The sequence below is a fragment of the Hippoglossus hippoglossus genome, chromosome 5 (assembly GCF_009819705.1).
Source record: "Hippoglossus hippoglossus isolate fHipHip1 chromosome 5, fHipHip1.pri, whole genome shotgun sequence".
NCBI lineage: Eukaryota > Metazoa > Chordata > Actinopteri > Pleuronectiformes > Pleuronectidae > Hippoglossus > Hippoglossus hippoglossus.
The window spans coordinates 8,781,698-8,804,272 of NC_047155.1; the positions used below are offsets into that span (position 1 = coordinate 8,781,698).

General features: G+C 42.4%; 1 protein-coding gene and 1 long non-coding RNA gene across 2 annotated transcripts in view; one reads left to right on the forward strand and one right to left on the reverse strand.

Moving 5' to 3' along the window:
• necab3 (N-terminal EF-hand calcium binding protein 3) overlaps positions 1-21,360 on the forward strand; it is a 37,375-nt gene extending 16,015 nt beyond the window's left edge. Inside the window, exons 3-13 of the mRNA XM_034585900.1 lie at positions 2,133-2,241; positions 3,983-4,008; positions 5,302-5,399; positions 7,586-7,722; positions 9,812-9,933; positions 11,390-11,469; positions 14,719-14,772; positions 15,120-15,232; positions 15,763-15,840; positions 16,456-16,547; positions 20,315-21,360. Of these exons, the coding sequence (XP_034441791.1) occupies positions 2,133-2,241; positions 3,983-4,008; positions 5,302-5,399; positions 7,586-7,722; positions 9,812-9,933; positions 11,390-11,469; positions 14,719-14,772; positions 15,120-15,232; positions 15,763-15,840; positions 16,456-16,547; positions 20,315-20,343 (938 nt within the window). The 3' untranslated portion in view covers positions 20,344-21,360. The remainder of the gene's footprint in view (positions 1-2,132; positions 2,242-3,982; positions 4,009-5,301; positions 5,400-7,585; positions 7,723-9,811; positions 9,934-11,389; positions 11,470-14,718; positions 14,773-15,119; positions 15,233-15,762; positions 15,841-16,455; positions 16,548-20,314) is intronic.
• Positions 1,335-13,096, reverse strand: LOC117761725. Its single transcript, XR_004613873.1, has 3 exons — positions 13,086-13,096; positions 2,922-2,926; positions 1,335-1,479 (listed from the first exon to the last, which is right to left on the reverse strand). It is a non-coding gene; the product is annotated as an uncharacterized LOC117761725 (long non-coding RNA).
• Positions 21,361-22,575: the final 1,215 nt, after the last annotated feature.

Here is a 22,575-nt window from a genome sequence, read left to right on the forward strand (position 1 = left end):
TAATTTATTAATCTAGAATGAAAAAGAATCTGGCATATTTAAGGAACTGATCTATGGAGGTGTGAGAAAAGTGGGTGCAGCTTGATTGAATTCATGTGTGGGGATGTGCTTCTACTGAGCGCATTCTAGTTTGTACATGTCCACATGGGTTTTCCCCTCCTCTTTTCCTGTCGCTCTTGTCAATCATTCAACACCAAATCTGAACTTGAAAGCTGATAAGAGGAAAATCGTGGAAAACACGTGTGACGAAATGCAAAGGTAGTGCAGAAAAGTGAGGAAATGGAAAACGCCTGAGACAGGTGCAGAATAGTACTTAAAAAAAATTACCCTCATTTCCTTTGGGGCGGCTGCTGCCGAGAAGGCAGTGAGTCGCAAATACAGTAAACCAGTAACATTAATATGATGGCTCACTGCTGTTGTTCGATTAGATTGGAGTCAAACAACAAGTCATATCACAGATCCAGGATTTGCACACCCACAGGCTTGGGTTTTAGTTTTGAAAATTCATTTTAATGGCTCATTTTGTGATGCACTGTACTTGCATAACATTCTTAAGAATGTAGGAGACGAGGTCTCTAAAGACCCAGACTCCCTGAGAAGTGCTTTTTCAGGGCCACCTATCTGTTGGGCTGGACTTTATTATTTTTATTTTTTAAGTATTAAAACATCCCACAGTTTCTCTGAAAGTCTAACTGCTGACTGATCTGTGTGATCGGTGCCAGCAGACGGATTGATAGTTGGCCCACGCAGGAGCACTTCTTCACAGATGACAACCAGGCTGTGTTTCTTCGGCTATAGATTTTTCTGTTAATCTTCTCTCACAACAAGCTGTGCTCATCGTTAACCAGTGTGAGCAGGAGAAGAAGAAGTTGCGGTCTGCTGATGGAAGGTAGTTTCATCCATTTCACTGTTACTTGTGCAGTGCCAATTCTAAACATGTACGTGTGGTTTTACAATCCCCCGAAGAAAAACAAAACCTGGTGCTCAGGGGCCACTGTTGAGGAAACTACAAAACACTAAGCACTGCAACAAAACTAACAAAATGGGTCCTTGGGTTCTAAAAGGTAACCACTAAATCTATCAAAAGGATAGTATAACAGAAGAATTGGACCAAAACAAAAAGATAGTGTAGTGAGTCACAGAAAAAAGAGGCGGTGTAAATACAAAGAGTCACATGACAAACTCCTGATGAGCTGGGGAACCTGCGACCTGGATTCTGATCTTCATATGATCTCTATGCCATTGGAATGGGCTGTTTGTTTGGTCTGTGGTTGCACTTTCCTTTCTGAAACTGTTAAAGTGACCTGCAGCAATTGAGCAACATGATAGACAACGTCCATTACGTTGATGAGTCCCAGCTGCTGCTGCTTCAGAGCTCTGGTCGCCTGTTGATTCAAAGTTTATTGGTATTGAATGTATCTTGTGTCCAAATTACATCAAATTTGACATTGCACTTCCTTGGACCCTTAACAATACAAACTCCAAGAGAGAATTTCTCAATGCCGTGTTCCATTACACCCGAGAACCCGAATTAATAACGTTCTAGTTGCACAGGAGGAATATTTAGGTTAGCCAGTTAGCAAAAACAGCTCATACTCACGAAATACACAATATACAGTAAAAAAACAGTTCTCGAGATTTCTGGAATGTGCCGGTGTTATAAGTTAGTGTAGCCCTGTCCCTGTAGGTTATCCCATCTTTCTCTCTGCTCATCACAGGAGATGAAAACACATTTTTCTGTAGATTATCCAAGGACAGAGAAGAACACATTGAATTCGGTCCGCAGACTGCATGTTAAGGCGCTGCCCCGTCCCCCCCACTGCACAGACGATAAGACGCTGTTAGCCACTTTATTAATTTTTCATTAATTGATGTATAACGCCCCCTGTACTTCCCTGGGACCATAACAACACACATGCCAAGTGTGAAGTTGATAACTTAGAGTCACTTACAGTCAGACTGAGATTTATTAGATAGATTCACTGTGGACCAGGTTTGTTGAAGAGCCCTTTTCCACTTTTTCATTGCAACACGACTTGTGTTTAAGTGCCTGCCACCAGTGTAACATATAATATAGTTATTGTTGTTGTGGCTCTGCAGTAAAGTAGACCCGCTCTTCCTCTGTGTTTCAGATGATGGTAAACTGTCATTTGAGGAGTTCAATACTTACTTTGCGGACGGGATCCTGACCACCGAGGAGCTGCAAGAGCTTTTCTTCTCCATCGATGGCCGACAAAACAAGTGAGTTGTTTTTATATTAAATTACTTCAAACAAGTGTGCGACCTGTGCCTTTTATACTCACGGAACAAAGAGACTGAAGTGCAAGCGTTTGGAGCTAAAAGGCACAGTTGATGTGTTTCTTTCAAGTCATCGGCTACAGACTAAATGCCTCACAGTTGGAGAGAGAGCTCTTGAGCCCTGCAACCAAACTCAAGCAGGCTGGATTAATGTTTTTGGTCATAAAGCACTGTGAATGTGGAGTGAAACCCGGCCATTTCAAAACTCGCTCTCCTAAAATTGCAGTCGAAGAAATCGGCCTCGGGGTAGCTGAGGTGAAATCACTGGTCTGCAGAGGATGTTTAACTCACCGCAGCCGCACAGTAAAAAAGAAAATTTCTCCCCTGTCCTGGTTTATAAAACAGTTTTATTGTTTTTCTAAAGCCAATTGTCTTTATTGTCTTTGGCAGATATGTAGCCTTTTTTCCTCTGCACACTTCTTCACATTAAAACAACACAGGGAGGCTGAGCAAGGCTCTGTAACTTGACTGTATGTATCAGCTCAGATAGTATCATGAATTTACTGTGACTGGTGGACTATGAACCATAGACTCACAAGAGAGGACCCACACAAACACAAAGAAACACACTGTGAGATGGACTTTGTTAAATCAATTGACAGTGAGTAGACTGTGGCCTGGACTGTCACTCATGTGACAAACCAGCTCAGACCTCTCACATCTCATCTGATGTCATAAATAGTTAGGTCTGGTTACAGGCGGTAGGGGGGTGCAGTGGTTAACACTGTTGCCTGGGTTCTGGGGGTTTTCTTTGTGGAGTTTGCATGTTCTCCCCGTGTCTGCGAGGGTTTATTGGAGAATCCAAATTGCGTCCGCTCCACCTCTCGCCCAACATCAGCTATGATTGGCTCCATGAGCGCCCTGTGACCCTCAAAAGGATAAGTGGTGTGAAAAAATTGATGGATTTTCTGAATTACAGTACTGTTAATTGCACGATATCAGCCGGGAGAGAAAAGGATTTAAGACTAGAATGGTTCTCAACAGAGTGCATCCGTCTGCCACGGTGAAACTGTCCCCTTATGAAACGGCATTTAAATTGACTAGGTCCAGATTTTCATTTAGTTCTTCATCAAATTGCACAAACTCTCAAATATCTGTGCCCTAAATACGCTTGTTTTTTTCTTCAGGAGCCATGAATTATTCTTTGACAAATCTCGGGAAATGTCAAAAAACTCTCGCAATGTTTAAAAAAAGTGAAAAGAAAATCCTGGATCCTTCTCCCAAAAATGTAATGGCTTCTCCCCTCAGTGTGCTTCGTATTAAACACAAGCCATTAACCCGCTTCACTGAGGATCAGTTCCCGACAGTAAACATTACTTGTAAATGTCATTAACACAACAGGGGAAGTAAAGTTCAGTTTTTATCAAACTGTGAAAACAATTTCGCTTTCAACGTAATTATCGACTTGTAAACAACGCAGCATCAATTTAAATGTTTTTACTGCAGGAAAAGAAAAAGGCATAACTGAACTAAGTGTTTTCTTTTACCATAAATATTCTTGACAAATTAATTTTCGAAGCAGAACATTGATTTGAATGGGTTTTAACACTGGTATCCTTTTTACTTTATGATGCTTTAATACACTCGGGATGGAACAATCAGAGATTAAGAGCAGCACAAGTGAATTTCTTTAATTAACATCAATGTTTTTCTCATTTATCTTCTCTTGTTCTCTGCCCTTCAGTAATCTGGACACTGTCAAGCTATCAGGTTGGTGGGAGAGTGTTTTGTCTGATTTAATGTTTCACAGCACATTTATTTCTGTAAAAAATATTCAGTGAATGTTGACTCATCTGTGTTCATCCACATGTTCTAAGTGGATAATGTTACGGCAACAGGTCACTATTTAGGGAAATGCACTTTTACACTTACAGTGTTACAGTTACAGCCAGGAGAGGGTTCACTTAACTTAGATGGGAAACTCTTAGTCTTTGTTTTTAGTATGGATGAAACAACAGGAAAGATTTAGAGGTTCTGGTAAAGGTGTTTCCCTTTGGTTACCTTTGTTACCTTTGTCAAGCAGCCCTCATTTTGGTGCTAAGCAAAGCTGAAGAGCTACCAGTTTATAAGAAATAACTTAAATGTGTTTTGGTGGCCCCTCTGGGTAAATTGTGGCCCCTTCATGGTCTCTGATTCAGAAAAATCCTAGATCCTGGATATATAAACCTGCACCACCATCATCCACCTGCGACACTGATTTGAATCTGTAAATATGGAGAGAAAACTGTCACATGTCTAGTGACCCATATATTTTTATATCATCTTAAAAATGCGTGTGTGTGTGTGTGTGTGTGTGTGTGTGTGTGTGTGTGTGTGTGTGTGTGTGTGTGTGTGTGTGTGTGTGTGTGTGTGATGACCTGAATAAAGTGAAGAGAAATAGGGCAGGGACCTGTAAATACCAGTCGTATACCCAGAATAAAACCTCTGCATAATTCATCGATGGGAACGGCATCGTTTCCATCGGACGTCAAGACAAGTTGACTCTGCCACGACACAATGTTCCGCTTCTTTCACACGTTCTGTTCACCGAGTGTTACAGTGAAAGAAGAAAAAGTTGTCGCTTAAATCCACAAACTATAATTTGATCACGTAGTTGCCTGTAAGTCATTTCACTTCTTTAATTAAGAACTGATTAAGATTTAATTTCTCTGCGTCACGGAACTAAATTGTTTTTCCATTTTTTCGAATTTTGTGAAAGCTGCATGACTGTAAAAGTTGGTGTTTAATGAGCTACTGTTACAACACCAGGTGATTAAAACAACAGAGTTTCCTGACATGGTAAACTCAGTGTTGTTGACTCACAGGCAAGTGAAGGTCAAATCCTACCAACTCCACTTGCTTATGAAACCCATTTCTCAGACATTGCCTTTGCCATGGGCTTAATTGGAATCTGTCACGGCAACATATACAAGTGTGTCTCCCGCTTTCAGGAGTCAGAATAAACTTTTAATTGTTGTGACTTTGCTGCGACTCTGACGTCTTGTTTTCCTTATTTACTATTAGATTATTTCTCTCAGCACCTGGGGGAGTATCTGAACGTCCTCTCAGCTCTGGAGAGTCTGAATGTTGCCATTTTAAAGGCGATGGATAAAACTAAAGAGGTAAGAGAATTCATAACAGCATCTACTTTGGCCTCCGAAAAGTTTTGTCGTGAATCGCTTAGTTTTATGTAAATTAGTTGCCTCCATCCTAACTTTTATACTTCAAAAACTCTAAAAAAATGTATGAGTGAAGACAAGAAGTTCAAGTGCTCCCTGCTCGTTCACACACACACACACACACACACACACACACACACACACACACACACACACACACACACACACACACACACACACACACACACACAGAAAATATGCGAGAGGGAACATTGGGAGGCACAGATGCGGTGAGTGCTGCACCAAGTCGCTAAAACTGATGAGTAAACAGAATAATAAATAAATAAAAAAAACGCTTCAATCACAGGTGATTCCTTTACTATAGTTTAAAGGAATAATTCAAGAATGTGGGAAATTGTTCCTGTTCTGTAAATATGAAGCTTGTTTAGCACAAAGACCAGAACAGCTATAAAGCTCTTGAGCATATTTGGTTGAGGCAGGCTAGCTGTTTCTCTGTCTGCAGTGTTGATGCTAAGCTAACAAGTGGCTTTATCATACAGGTATGACATTAGGGATTGGCCCAGTGGGGAAGTTTGCATGTTTTCCCCGTGTCTGCATGGGTTCTCTTCGGATACAGTCCAAAGATCCCCATCCTTTCATCCTTCCTTACCTTCATCTATTCATTTTCTTCTGTGTTTCTGAGATTTGCTCATGGGGGCATCTGGCTCAGCAGGATGTTCCAGACATTCCTCTCCTCAGCTTTCCAGCTCCTCCTGGGAGACCCTGAGGCGTTCCAAGGCCTGATGGGATGTGAAGTCCCACCAGCGAGTTCTGAGTCTCCTCCCAGTTAACAGCCAATAATGACCGAACCACCTCGAATGGCCCCTTTCAACTTGAATAAGCAGCAGTTGCACTCCTCCTCAGGATATCTGAATTCCTCGCCCTATTTCTAAGGCTAAGCAGACACTCGATGGGGAAAACTCACTTTACCGTTTGATCTCGTTTTTTTCAGTCGTTGCCCACAGCGTGCGGCCAAAGCTGAGGGTTGGAGCATAGATCGTAAATCGAAAGCTTTGTCTTGCAGCTCAGCTCCTTCTTAAACACAATAGTCTGGTACAACAACTGCTGATACCACACCGCCCTGCCTGTCCACTACTCGCTCTGTCTTCCCCTCACTCGTGAGCATGACCCCGAGATGCTTAAACCCCCCCCCCCCAACCTGGAGAGAATAATCAACCTTTTCCCAGCAGAGAGCCTTGGCCCCATACTTGGATGTGCTGATTCTCCTCCCGACAGCTTCACACTCGGCTGCAAACCGGCCCAGCGTGCACTGGATGTCACGGTCTGACGAAGCCGACAGAGCCACATTGTCTGCGAAAAGCAGGGATGCAATTCTGAGGTTGAGTACACCTGAACATTTAAAACTTTCAATCACGTAACTTGCAGGAAACAACACGATCAGAAAAAAGGAAGCCCAACATTCTTCTCCCAAGTCGATGCCCTCTGGACTTTTTGAGATAACAAATTGTTGTTTGAATTTTAATGGAGGAGAAAGCAGCGATGCTCGTTCGCACCGAAAAGAGGAGCGATGTGTCCCGAATAATTATGCATCCTCTGCTAATTAGATCACCTTGCTCCTTGCTCTGTTCTGGCACTTGAAAGCTGTCAGAGCTGGGGAATCCACCGAGGCTTGTGCAGTTGCTAGTTAGCAGCTGTGTTCTGTCACAATGTGATCTGGACTGCTACTCCCATGATGCATTTTCAGCAGAGGCTACCCATCAGTGTGGATTTTGACAAACTGCACTGTTTCTTCCTCGGTGCATTCTGTGAATGCGACTCCTCCGAGATTGTGTCTGTGTTTGGGGACTCGAGCAGCAATTATGTCTCCTATTAAAGTTCCCTCACCTTGGAATATGGATGTGTACTAATGAATTATACATGTGTGTGTCAAGAGAATTAATTAGGTTGGTTTTATTCCGGCTGACACATCACAAGGTGCCTGGATATGTGTTTTGTTGAAAGTTATCAAGTTATCTCTCCTTCTGTTTTATCTCTGAGATGCTTTGTACTTTGCCGTTGCTTCAGTTTGGGCTTTGACCTCTGCTTCTTTGTTTCTCTCTCTCTCTCTCTCTCTCTCTCTCTCTCTCTCTCTCTCTCTCTCTCTCTCTCTCTCTCTCTCTCTCCCTCAGGAGTACCAGGGCTCCAGTGTGTTGGGTCAGTTCGTCACCAGGTTCATGCTCAGAGAGACGTCCAGTCAGCTGCTGTCTCTACAGAGGTCACTGCAGTGTGCCATGGAGGCTGTGGAGGAGCAGAGCAGCCCTGCACCGTCAGTACTGCAATATGACACCATCGCAATTGCACTTGTGCCGACTGCCAGGCACTTTCCACACAACACTATATTCTATTCTGGTTGTGGGAGCTGCTCGGTCACGGCCCTGCAGGCTGACGGCTCTCTGCTCATTTGTCAGCACATATTAGCAGCTCACACACATGTACAGGTAGAGCTGAAGCAGGAAATTCATGTGATGTTCTTGCAGTGCTGTTAAGGTGCATTCACTCTAAACATGAAGCAAAATTATCACGCGATGAGATCACATACAAAGTCAATGCAAAGACACGAAAAGACAATTTCACTTCACTCGAGCGAAATAATTGCGTCACGTTATGTCGCGAAAGCCAATCAGTGTCGAGCATGAACTGGAATAAAGGCTGCGTATATATTTCAAGTCTCCTGCCTGGGGTTTATCGAGGCTTCTTGAGTTGTATGAGCACAGTTTGCGGGTTCGAGCACGTAATCCACTCCGTGAAGCTTCCCATCGTGCTGCTCGAGGACGCGTTGCACTTCACATGTTGCACGGGCTGAAAATTGGAGTTTGGAGACCAATTAACCTCAGCGAGCGGTGTGTCGTTAAGTCAGCTTTTGGAAGGGCTCATCCTGACGTCTGCAGAGGATTGATTGAGCAAACCAATTACTTGCACATTTTAAAATGTCCCTTTTGCCCAAATTCATCCATAGCCACCATCAGTAAAGGTATTGAGTATGGTGCACTACACATAATTCCACCAATAACAACAATCAATCATGCATTTAATAAGTAAGAATCTATCTCTATCTCAACTTTCAAATAACAGGGCTACTCTCCACACTGATCGTGACTGCTGCCTGTTCCTTGCCAGTGACTTGCAGCGGGATCGTCTGTTGCGCTGCGTGTGTCTGGGCTCAGCAGCGCCTTCTCTCTCTCTCTCCTCCGGGTGCCACCCTGGCATTATTGAAAATAATGGAGCGATTATAGCCAAGGTGAATTATTAAGAGGGGACTGGCGGAGGAGGAGGAGGAGGAGGAGGAGGAGGGGCAGAAGGGGCAAGGATGATAAGAGTGTCACTGAAACAGAGAACAAGTGACTCACAGAGAAAGAAAGATGAGTCCCCAAAAAAAGTACAGGAATGACAGAATGGCACAGGAAGTCAAGAGATGCTGGATAAAGGAGGGAGTGGGTTTTCTAAGGGACTTGATGAGGAGCTTTTTGGCTTCAAACAGGTAAAGATTCTGGGAAGAGAAAGACGCAGAATGAAAGAGTTGGGATGGAAAGAATTAGATTCATATTGAGTTGGCAAGAAACGGCTATTTCTCTCTGCTGTGCTTCCCTGCAGAGGATTTATGGCTGTTGCAGTGGCCTTTGGGTTCCAGGCTGTTCTCAGCATGAGAACCTCCCAGCAATGCACTCCCCCTGCGCTGTCAGCACGATGCTGCACACACACACACACACACACACACACACACACACACACACACACACACACACACACACATATACACACGTAATGGTGTGCACACACAGAGACACAACAAAAGGAGGGAGAGAGAAGCACTCACTAACAAGAACAAAAAAATGTGCACAAGCCTTAATACACACACACACACACACACACACACACACACACACACACACACACACACACACACACACACACACTCTCAGTGAGTGTGTCTCAAGTGTCACCCTTGAACACTTTTCCATCTCTGAGTAAAAAAGTAACCTGTGTGTTGATAATCACTGTGTATCTGCCTCTTCACTAAGTGTTTTTACCTCTTTTCTAGAAACTGTCTATCTCTCTCTCTCTCTCTCTCTCTCTCTCTCTCTCTCTCTCTCTCTCTCTCTCTCCTGCATCAGATATTAATCTATCTAAGTTTCCGATATCTTGAATCAAGTATTAATGAATCTTTCCTCTCTCTCCCGTGTCCTCTCTCTTCCATCCTCGGTTTATCTCATGCCATCCTTCTTCATTCCCCTTGTGACTCCCCCCATCTGCCATATCTTCAATTTCTGTTTGATTTCCTTTCCCCTCACGTCTCTGTTTCGTTTTTTTTTCTCTCCAATGTTTGTCTCCCTGGGTCTGCACCGCTGTCACGGCAGGAGAGAGGTAAAGGCACCCGACCTGACAGCTGTACAGAAGAATGGCAGGAGATGCGGTCGGAGGGTCCATAATAATCTGTGCATGTCCCCGTCAGATCCCTGCTCTGGCATCTTGACCACAGGTAAGACAAATATCAAATTATATTCAGACCTTTTAAATGGACTGACCACCAAAACAATCCACCAGTTATTCCTCTGTGCTATAGAACTTCATTATATATAAAAAGCAAACAAAAGCCATAGGCAATATGAAGGAGAACGTCTGCTACAGATCTGCACAGTTCAAAGTTCTTGAAAGGGTTCCAAAGCAAACGTAATCATCAAGCCTGGTAAACGTAAAAACCTTTGGGCTGCTGTGGCTCATGGGGGAAAGCGGGTTGTCCACTAACCACAAGGTCAGCCATTTGATCCCTGGCTCCTCTTGTCTGCATGCCGAAGTGTCCTTGGGCAAGACATGGAACCCTAATTGTCCCTGAAGGCCGTTATGTCATTGAGAATGATAATAATAAAAATATAATAATAACTTTATTTGTATAGCACTTATTTAAACAAGGTTACAAAGTGCTTCACAAAAAAATCCATTGCAAAAAGAAGAATGAATTAAAATAAAAGCTATTTGATTCAGTTCAATTTGAAGGTCCTAATCATAACATAATAATGTCAAGACCTTTAAATGTATAGAGAATGATGTGTGATGGGAAAGTGTGGCAGCTGTAAGAGTGAATGCTGCTGCTGCTGTGTCACTTTTGTTTGATGATGATTGATGTCACACAGTGAAGTTGTAAATCAGTATTAATTTATACATGTCTGAAGTGGGTTTATGTGGCTGCATTCAGGGAGAGGGGGCTTTTAATTACATGCAGACTCGTGTCCATTAATTATTAATCAATATTGCTGACATTACGATCATTTGATTAGTGTCACATTTCCACCACAGCGATGAGATGTTCATCTTCTCATCAGACATTTGGGGAATCATGTTCAGTGATGTGCATCTTTACAGCAGACAGGAGAGTTCCCTGAGGGCTTTACTCATCCGCAAACATCTAATTGACATTTATTTTCCCTTTCACTTGTATCGATAGACTGAACATATTTATGATATTGAGCCTGCGATGAAGGAACTAGCCTTGGGTGTCCAAAGACCTTAAAAAGAAGTTGTTATTCAACAGTATCAAGGGTTTAATGTCCTTTTATAAACAAGATAAACAACCTTAACCTGGTTGTCGGTACACAGTAACTGTTATATATGTGCATAACTTTATATTTCCTTGCTTTCTTCACACAAAAGATATTTAGTTTACTATTTCCACAAGGCAGCGTTTTCACAAGGTATCAAACCTCATCTGCATCACTCTCTCTGTCCTTGTTGGCCTTGTCAGCTGATGGAATCCATCTGTTTGCACACGACTGAATGAGGTTTCCTGACATCAATCAAACTCCATGTTATATATCATTACTTTGAAATGTATGCGTCAGTATGAAATATACATTCACACCAATCCTGTTAGAATTAGTTAGTGGGTGAGACATTTGTTTTTAGTCCCCCCCCAGTGATGTGGTGTTGTGTTTTCTCAGGCGTGAACATGGAAGATGGAGAGAACTGGTGCTCTCAAGTCAACAGGCTGCAGCAGCTTCTGGATAAACTGGAGTGTCAGGTACTTTACTTTGTGTTTAACTGTGGACACAGATTTATTTCTGCAAGAGATATAAATGTATATTTCTGCTTTATGATTTCTGTCTGTGCCCTGCTACTGTTCTGGGGATATTCTGACCTCAGACTGTGTGTTGGTGCACAGATATTCAGAAAGCTAAACTCACGACTGAAGAGTGGAGATTGTCCTTGAGGTTTTCACTGGAAACTTATATTATATTATAAATTATAACCGTTACTCATATTATATATAAATGAGAGAGTGACAGTGAGTTCACATAGACAAGAGTTGAACCAAAGTTTCTGAAAAAATGTACGCATTCAGAAGTTCTATTACATTTGTGTCTAAATGATGGATGTACAATGTGAGTTAAACTCTGTAGGAGTAGGAGTCACCACCACAGCACCCAAACAGCTGCTGGCACATTACATCAATCTAAGTCATCTTTATCGAACAGGTCCGCTTTTCTTTGTATTGATCGCAATCATTTCAGTTTATTGTTCTTTGATTGAGTGCGTTTGGTCCCACGTTGGTGTCACTTTGTTTTGAAAGGTTCCACACAAACAAATGTTGTCATTTTTATTATTTATTGAAAACAAAGTGAGCAAAGCACTGGAGATCCCCCCCCCCCCCCCCCCCCCCCCCCCCCCCCCATTCACATTGAGGCTACTTTCATTCAATTGCAACATCACCTACAACATGTGGATTTCATTGGTCTGGTGTTTTCATGTTCATGTCTGGAACAGGGTGTCGCCTTAGTGCTTGACTGGTTTCTGTCATGTTGTGGAAAGTAACAGACCTATTGTGTATTTTCAGTCACAGATGCTAAATGTCAGTGTAACTGTTTCAGATTCTTACTCAGTGGAGATTTGGGTGAACAGACACACATACAAAGATTTTCTAAGAGGAACTCTGCAGGTCACGGTCACCTCTGTGCCTCTCAGTCTGTTTCCTGTGACCACTTCTCACGGCCATGATCCCCACACCTCATTCACGCTCACCTGCCACATCCTCCGTCTCATTCTCTCCATCTTCTTCTTTAATAACTCCCGTTATACCCGTCTTGTGAACTTCCTTTGTCTCTCTCGTCTCTTCTCACTCTCCCTCACAACATTTTTCTTCCTCCAGTGCTTGTTTTTTTTCAAACCGGCGGGACTCAGAGTGGAATATCAAAGCAATTCATAGCCTGCAGGATGTTTCAGAGCGCAATATCCATCCCCTCACCTCAACACACACACATGGAGATACACACACACACACACACACACACACACACACACACACACACACACACACACACACACACACACACACACCACATACCTGTCCATCTAGCTGCCTTCCCTTGCACTCTCTCGTGCAACATAATGAGTTTTCATCCACAAAGGTTATGTCCACTGTACACACACACACACACACACACACACACACACACACACACACACACACACACACACACACACACACACACACACACACATACCCTTAGCTTTGACCAAATATCCACCCTGTCTTATTAAATTTGCTGTATTTCAATTTTCACAAATTGCGTCCTCAAGATAGGGTTTCAGAAAAATAAATTGTGTGGATGTTTTCTACTTGTCCTTCTTTAAAAGCACAGTTTGAATCTCTGCTGTGCTCTGTGGCTGATTTCCTCTCGTCTGATATCACATTCTCAGCTATAAGAAACACAATAACCTTTTTGAATGAATGGATGTAACCTTTATTTCCTGGGAGGGAATTTAAATCAAGCTTATAAAAACGTCAGTTATTATATACCAACAGACCAAGAGAAAGAAATAACATTATAATCCACATTCCTAATCCAGTTTTGTTGTTTCGTTTTTTGTTTGTCTTCTGCCTGAAGCCTGAACACAGGTGCAGATAACTGAGTCTTTAGTTCATTTAGTTTCTGTGTCGATTGGCTCCTTAACACAACCTGTGAATTTTTAATCCAAATAAAATTCTTCCAAACTAATTGACTATACAGATTCACTTGTTTCAACCATAGACTGTATATAAAGATAGATGACATGTCTACACCTTAAAAGTGAAGCCAAAGCGTCTCGATCGACACCTGGTGGCTGGTTACAGTATAGGTCATAAACCCTGCCTCCTCTATGTTAGTGGACGGGACTTGGGCCAAACAAAAAAGTCGAAGCATGTCAAGTACATTTTTTCTCAAGATGGTTTCACATACAGTATGTTCAAGTGTTGAATTTACCTGGTGAGTTTGGTTTTAAAAAGTTATTTGATGCTTTTAAAACTGAGTGAAATGTCATGAATGACAGCTGAGGCTCAGAATACACAAGATGGCAGCGCCCGCATCCAAGACATTTCAGCTTCATTTCTGAATAGTGGGAAGAATTTGACACTTTCATCTTTTATTCAGTCATGGTTCCAACACATGGATACAACCCAATACTTTCCAGTGGCAGACAGCCCTTTGTTGTCATATTAACAGTTTCAAACAGACATTAAAGGTTGTAGAATGGTTTCTCATAGTAAAAGAAAAAATTGTCCTGTGTCACAGTACAGAGTTTTTTGTACCAATCCATTTTAACCTCCTTGAAACATGGACATTTTTATAATACATCACCTGACTCCCTCCTTCGCTCCGTATAATTCCTGCTGCTGCTGTAAACTGTCTGACGATGACTAACCGGGTCGTAATAAGCTGCCTGAGGACGACAGTCATGTAAAACACACTCACAACATTAAATCTGGCTGCAGGATTTTTATCGTGTTTTTCCGTGGCCTCTGTTGTAAGAGCTCATTCTGAACAATCAGTAAACTGTCCTACTTTTATACTTTGGAGATAAAAGATACACAGATCTACCACAACATTAAAACCTGTAACTGGTTTAAAGGTTCAGCGTGTTAGATAAAGGTGAAAGAGATCTATTGGCAGAAATCAGCTAAATTGTACGAATTGTTGTTTCTTTACCCTAGAATGAGCCGTTTATATTTAAATACTTTATATTTACAAGGAGCGGGTCCTCTCTACGGAGGCCGCCATGTTTATACAGTAGCCCAGACTGGACAAACTTAAAACCTTTTGAGTTTTTATGACAACTGAAGGCTGCCACAGGTTCTCTGTCATGTTTGGAAGGGGAGGGTGAGGTGAGGGGGTATTCAGCTGCAACATGCAACTTCACCACTAGATGTCACTCAATTCTACACACTGAACCTTTAAATTGCTGCATGTATCTGCAAACTTTACTTTCAATGTCTGTTAACTTTTTATTCTAGAGTCCCAAGCTGGAGCCACTGAAAGAGGACACGCTGGCCAACACATACAAGTCTGTAAGTCACCACAGAGCAGGAATCGCCCGCTGATTTAACTGATGAATGATTTATGATTTATGATTCATTAGAATTAAAAATATAAAGATTATTATAGAAATTAGAAGTCCCAGAATTTTTTTTACCACACACCTACACACACACAAATGTACCGAATAGAAACCTGTTCTTCCTCTGGACAGCCTGTCATCTCTTCTCATCCCCCTCTCCCTCCCTCTCTCTCTCTCTCTCTCTCTCTCTCTCTCTCTCTCTCTCTCTCTCTCTCTCTCTCTCTCTCTCGCTCTCTCTCTCTCTCTCTCCCTCTCTCTCTCTCTCCCTCCCTCTCTCTCTCATCTTGCTGCCGACAGAACATCCTGCTGGTTCACAGGCAGATGTCTGTGACTGACGGAGATCGGGACAACCTCCAGAAAGTTGTGAAAAGCTACATGGATGCCACCTCAGCTCACTCTGACAACCTGCAGTGAGTGTCTTGATTTGCTTTCAGGCAGAGAGGCTGTATAACTTTGGATCCGCTGCTGAGACGACTTCATCAGCACTGAAGGGTTTGAATTGTCAGAACTGAAATTACAGTTAATGAGGAAATCCCATCATCGTTTTGTCATCAGTCATCCTGTGACTGGAGGCAGACTGTCTCTTGATGAAGTTAGAACAGTGATGTCAGTTTACACCGTCTCTATAATGACTCTGCATTTTATTTCACTGCTCTGTTGATGTAACTCTTAGTTCTAAAACATATCTGTTCATCTCTTTAAAGAGTAAAAAACCTTTTTCATGTTATTTATCTTTATTGAGATCTAACTCTCTCTCTCTCTCTCTCTCTCTCTCTCTCTCTCTCTCTCTCTCTCTCTCTCTCACTCTCTCTCTCTCTCTCTCTCTCACTCTCTCTCTCTCTCTCTCTCTCTCTCTCTCTCTCGCTCTCTCTCTCTCTCTCTCTCTCTCTCTCTCGCTCTTCTTGCCCCACTCTACTCTCCTTCTCCGTCCTTCTGTCAGTGTGTCCGTTCAGAAGCTCCCGGGAAAGTCATGTTACATAATGTATGAGTTCTGGCAAGATCGCATCTCCTGGATGAGGTCAGTATGGTGCCTGTGTGTGTGTGTGTGTGTGTGTGTGTGTGTGTGTGTGTGTGTGTGTGTGTGTGTGTGTGTGTGTGTGTGTGTGTGTGTGTGTGTGTGTGTGTGTGCGTGTGTCAGATGTTGGCATTGACTGTTTGGCACTCTAAACTTCTTGATTGAAATGTTCCCCACCAGTAAAGATGAGCAGATGGCCCATCTCTCAGATCACACACACACACACACACACACACAAACACACGGGTGCGGCCTTAATTGTTTAACATTTTATCTTTTCCATTAACACACTGTATATCAATGAATAATATTCATCCACCATTTGTAATATTTTGCACAGAATGTCTAAACATTTTATGAAAACAAAAAAATCAATCAAAAGTCATGAACATATAGATTTTTGAAACGCTCTTTGCTTAGTGATGAGCTCAGTGCACAACCGTCTCTTAGACAGAATATAGATTTTACTGCCTCCAATAAAATAAACAACTTCAAACCCGATGATTCCCAAAACAAATACCATAGATATTTGACACAGTCAAAGCTCGAGTTAGTTTTCTCAAACTTTTCTTTTTCTCTTGACTCTGTTTTCCTCCCTGTTGTCGTCCGTCTCTGCAGCTACCTGCAGTCCAACAGCAGTAAGGATTTCCAGCGCTGCATCATCGACATGTTAGAGGACGCTGAAGTCGTGTCTACTATGTTGCTCCCAGGTTTGTATACGTGTGTCACTCATTGTGTGTGTCGTTCATGTGCATTAAGAAAAGACAACGGTGTTCTTAAAGGGATAGTTCACCGAAAAATTTTAAATTCCCTCATTATCTACTGACCACTATGCCGATGGAGTAGTGGGTGAAGTGTTTGAGTCCACAAAACACTTTTAGAGTTTCAGAAAAAACATCACATGCCTCCATACTGCTTGTGTGGTGTGATACAAGCGTCCGCAAGCCCCGACATTCAAATTCGACTTAAAATGGCATTGTTTACACCATGTTTTTAGCTTAAATGTCCACTGATATTCTCCCTCATGGTGAGTTCATTGACCCTCAGGCGAACCATCGTGTTGCTATGGCTGCTAGCATCGCCACTTCCGGTACCAGACTTTTAGGCTTAAAACACAGTGTAAGTCACCTTGTTTCGAGTGGAATTTGAATGTCGGGGCTTGCGGACACTTGTATGACACCAGTATGGAGGCATGTTGTGTTTTTTCTGTTGTTTTATTACGTCCGAAGAAGAGGTCGCCTGGGCTAAAACACTGTTTACCGTTCATACTCCTGAAGTGTTTTGTGGACTCCAACACTTTACCCACCCCTCCGCACCCATCAGCATAGTGGTGAGAAGATAATGACTGAATTTTAGTCTATCCCTGTGTTGGTGCGACCAAAGCTCCACAATGGTGCAAGTAATTTTTTTACAGTTTTGTGTGTTTATTTCGGACGTTGAATCTCTGTGTAGAAATGTTCTGATATTTTAATCAACGACGACATTGTGACATTTCTGATTTTGGTATCGATGTGTTCATGTGTGACTCACGAGTCCACTCTTGGCTCGCACGCTCCTGCACATTAGGCCCAAAACGTACGCGTGTTGAGTGGGTGTTGGTAATGTCTTCGCCCGCTGTCTGCTCACTTGCTCATTGCCTCTGAGATCTGACATTTTTTTCCGCCGCTGTCAGAGTCGTTTGTGATCACACGTTGCCAGGTCACACAAACAGAACCGTGCTTCTCCTCCGTGTCAACAGCAATTCCTCGTCTTTTGAAGAATATCTGTAGAAAAGCCCTTTGTAGGCAGCAGAGTCTAAAAAGATAAAGATGTAGGTGTCCATGTCAGGGATCCACAGTGTCTCTGAAACTGCCTAATGACATGTTATCCAACCTGTCAGTGCTCATATTAGTCCACGCTCTGAAAAGTGTGTGTATCAGTAATCTACCAATTATCCACAGTAGCCATGGTGACAACTGTGAATGTCCCTATGTCAGCGTTGTGATTTGATGGAAAGTCCTGGACCATGAATATCTTTGGGGTCGTTTATTCAGACTAAACGAGCCACACAACAAAATCCTCTGGTCAGTTGTGTACATGAGTGGAGCCCCTCTCTCCCATTGGGTACCACAATATAACAAAGGGGTGAAGATGAATATCCAGTATGTATGTTAAAAGAAAAAAAATCTAATTAAAATCAGTATGGACTCCTCTGTTCATTTCTGTTCCTATATAATCATCTATATATCTTTGGTGTTGTATTTGTTCATGTAAAAAAACCACAGAGTCCACACAGTCCACAGGGGGCAGCGCTGTTGTTAGAATGTCCAAACTGTCCTGAGCAAATCAAAAACTATTAGACCGCAGCTTTTAATTGGAACAGCACTGATGAAGTTTCACAAAATACAAAACCACAGACTGAGAAAGTTCTTCTGCGTCACATCAAACTGTTAACTGCCTTCATACATGATGCTCAGATGCACTAAAACCTCCCATCGGTGGAAGACTCAGAGATCCTGTAGACGTCTGGGCCCCCTGACAATAACTCACTGTAGTTTGGTTATTGAGCCTGAAGAAGTCTTTAAAACAGACATTTGCTGTGCAAGTGCAAATATGGCATGTTTCCACAGAAATGAATATCCAAGTGGGGATATTCTCTCCAAACACTGGCTGTTCAAAGTTTGCCACCTCTGGTGTTTAGTTCACGTGGCTCCGATTAGAGATGTTTGTATCTGTAGGTCCTACACACAAAAGCACAGGATATAAAATATCTTATATATCTCAATATATCCTTTTACATTTGCAAGTGGACACAGGAGCCTTATTCTTGGCAACGCGACTTAGCATCTGACGCACGTAGCTCATCTGCTCGTCATCGGGTCGTTGGCTCCTCAGCAGGGAGGGTGGCGTGAATCACTGCCACTCAACCCCGGCAACCGTCTTCACTTCACTCTCTCACTCTTGACGTTTGATTAGTTTGTCAAAAGCCTGACTCAGAATAATGTAGCGTTAATTATTATTTGTGCCTCTTTGCGTCCGCTGCAGAGACGGAGATTGTTGCCAGGTTACTGTACGTAGTTGTTTAGTTTTGCGTCTGTGACTCACATGTACAGTTCGTATGCTGATGGTTTCAATTAAACACGGGAATCAGAAATGGGTCCAGGTTTAAACGGGCAGCACGGAAACAAATGGGAAAACAGAGACTCAAAGTCGAACATCAAGTAAAAAAAAAGAACCTAAACACAACATGTGTGTGTGTGTGTGTGTGTGTGTGTGTGTGTGTGTGTGTGTGTGTGTGTGTGTGTGTGTGTGTGTGTGTGTGTGTGTGTGTGTGTGTGTGTGTGTGTGTGTGTGCGTGTGTGTGTGTGAGAGTGAGTATGTGTTTTATTTTAGAACATAACAAAATGATTAAAAGCCTGGAATAAGGAAATAACCAGAAATGGTTTTACATATTTTCCTTGGAAAAATTAGCTTTTTTAATATTTCTTCATCGCTCATCATTAGATGAACACAGGTTTGTTTGGTTTTTAAAGTCATCCGGCTGCATGCTGTGTTTTTAGGAACAGCATTTTCAGTTAAATATCTGTTCATTTGCTCCGTGTATCACAGCTCATCTGTTGGTATTGAGACGCTGCCTCGTGTTTCCTCAAAGAAAGAGGCTATTAGCAGCTTTACTTTGCCCTGACTGTCGGACGCATTCGGCTGCTGAGGATACAGGCGAGGCCACGCCGCTCTGATATAGGGAGGAAGAGGAAGGCTGGTTTATGACGTGCACGTCAGAAGCACAGGAAGGAGTCGACGCCGGAATCAATAATAGAAAAACAAATAAAACTGCATTCTGCTGCTCCCACCTGCGGCTATTTCTGTCTGTGCCACTGACTGTCACTGAATGCTGCCCTCGTATTCTGCTCTTCTTTTGCCCGGGAGGAGCTTAGCACCAACACGTGTTTTACAGACATGGTTATCCTGTCCAACTGTGTTTGATATCACTCTCTAGAAAAGATGTGGAACAATAGAACAAGTGCAAACACACACACACACACTCACACACACACACGCACCTACTCTAACCTTAACCATAGTTAATAGTTGCCTAAACCTAACACTCAGGCTGACCTTAACCTAAAACTTCACCCAAGCTTAAAACACATCTTCACCTGCCATCAGACACACACACACACACACACACACACACACACACACACACACACACACACACACACACACACACACACACACACACATACACACACACACACACAAACACACACTTATGGCCCAAATGTATGTCCTGATTTCTCTTGCAGTTATTTGAATGTTTAAATGGCATAAATCCCTGACATATTTCTAATCTGGCTGACGGATATGTGCAGCTGATAATTTGGTGCCTTATAAAATGTAAATTAATGATTTTAATTAATTAATTTTTTAAATGGATCATACATTGGTCAGATCGGCGTGAGGTGACCTAACTTTGTCTCTGTGTGTGTTTCCACAGCTTCCTGGTGGATCATGACTAACAACTGAATCCAGAACGTCACATCCACTGCCTACACTGTCACATGGACAAAGACGCACAGGCGCTGCAACCCACCCACCCGCATACACACACACACACGCACACATGCACGCACACAGTAGAACTCAAAAGACATCCGTGTGTTTGAAAGCAACAGGAGACCGAGACAATGGCGTCCCCCGGCTTCCTCCAGCAGCATCTCCTATTAGTCCTCTGTCTTCGACTGCTCATTATTGTGCCGCTTGTATCAAAAAGGGGGATCCACCCTATAGGCGATCTAAAGACTTCAAAGTGACCGATTCTCTGCAATGCAAAAGCCAGTTTATTTTCATTTATTTATATTTCTACCCATAGAAACTTTGTGCTACGTCCTCCCGTCTCTTGCGGTGTTCGCCTGATAATTCCAGCGGGAACAACCGAAACACTAGCAGAGGCCGTTAGAGCAAACATACATTGGAATGAAAATCACGAGTCGTGTTACGTTGTAAGTGTTTGGGGCTCGTGATGAGTTGTTTACAGACGAATGCTATTAACGTGGGGGGGGGGGGGGGGAGGCAGAGGTGATGAAGGGTTACTGCGGCCTAATCATGCATGCTGATAACAAGAGCTTTCAGGAATCGTTCCTTTAAAGCCTGGCTGTACATGTTGTATTATAATGTAGAACTGTTTTTTCATTTAGCTACATGACAAAAAAAAAAGCTGTTATTATAAAAGCTACACCTGCCCCATCTATATCTACAATATTACTATGTATAGTTGTTACTTATTTCTGTTAGTTTCCTCTCCTCATGCTTCAAATGTAAAAGTATCTCTAAACATGTGAGTGTAAAGGAGATTTCATTGTATCACTAAAGAGAAAATATATTTAATGTATAATGTATTTATTTGAATCCTGATAGAGCTCATTGCATCTGTACATATTGACATTTTTTCGTTGTGCTTTGGTTTGGCCTTAAACACCAGAATACTTGTAAACAGACAGAAAAAGCAACTTGAATAAATCATTAAAGCTCCTGATTGTTAGTTTTGACGAGTGAAAGAAGCCTCTGAGTCGTCTGTCTTCACAGATAACACCACATTGTCCTATTTGTTTATTCTATCAATTCTATTATTTATAGTAAAAAGAAACACAAGACGGGGAGAAGAAAGCCGTGAATACAGAGCAGCTGAGGGCTGTTGTCAAATGGGAATTTCAGCTTGGTGTTGGTTTCTGTACATACGTGTGTGTGTGTGTGTGGGGGGGGGGGGGGGGGGGGGGGGGGGGGGGGGGGGGGGGGATGAAATGGAAGTCACATATGGAGGAGGCGTGAGTGGATGGGAGGAAGGGAAATAATGGGGGAGAGAGAAACCAAGCGACCAGTGGAGCGAAATGAAGGCATCATCAGGGAGCCGATACTTTCCTCTTTGCAATTTTCATTTTCTCGTCAAATCTCAAAAATGTCCCCCATTCATCAGTTACAAGATTTCCTCTCGTAGAAAAATCTAAAGATGCTTTAATCAGTCATTTTTATCATAATAACTATTAAATGAAAATGTGACAGTGTAAAGGGAATCTACTGCTCTCCTCAGAGTTCCTGCCTGTTTTAAATTTATCCATGACTGATTAAATTTAAGAACATGTCAAATACAGCAGTATGAAGGAATATCTAGATTGACTTAAACCTCCCCACAATTGGAGACACTGTGAAGTAGCTGAGTAAAGAATAGAGTAGCCTTGAAATGCCAAGTTATATTACAAACTACAGGGTTGCGGAGACGTTTGGTATCCATGACGATACGTCCCCAACATCCGCTGGTGGACTCTAATATCTCCTGGTGGTCCCTGATAGGCTAGTTCCAGTTATCAGCTCAGTGTTGGCCATGTTTGCAGTTTTATTAAATTTTGCTAATATCTGTATTGTTAGGGAAAGAGCACATGGAGATATTACAAACTGCAAGCCGCTAAAACATTTTCTTAAAAAATCGAACTAATTTGGAAGTGCAACAAGAGTATTGTTAAATTAACATTAACCTAACCTAACCGATTAGTAGGTAATATTTTAACATATTTAAGACTAATCAAGGCCTAAATTTCAGATTATTGAAATAGTGTTTTGACTTTTTAAGACCCCATGGAAACCCTGTCAGCTGTACAGCGAGTTTTAGCTCATCACTTAGCTGTCCAGCCCGTGTGGTTCAATGGGGCTCCTCTAAAGACCCTCTGCACGTATACCTGCGGAGCACCAAACACCAGATCCCAT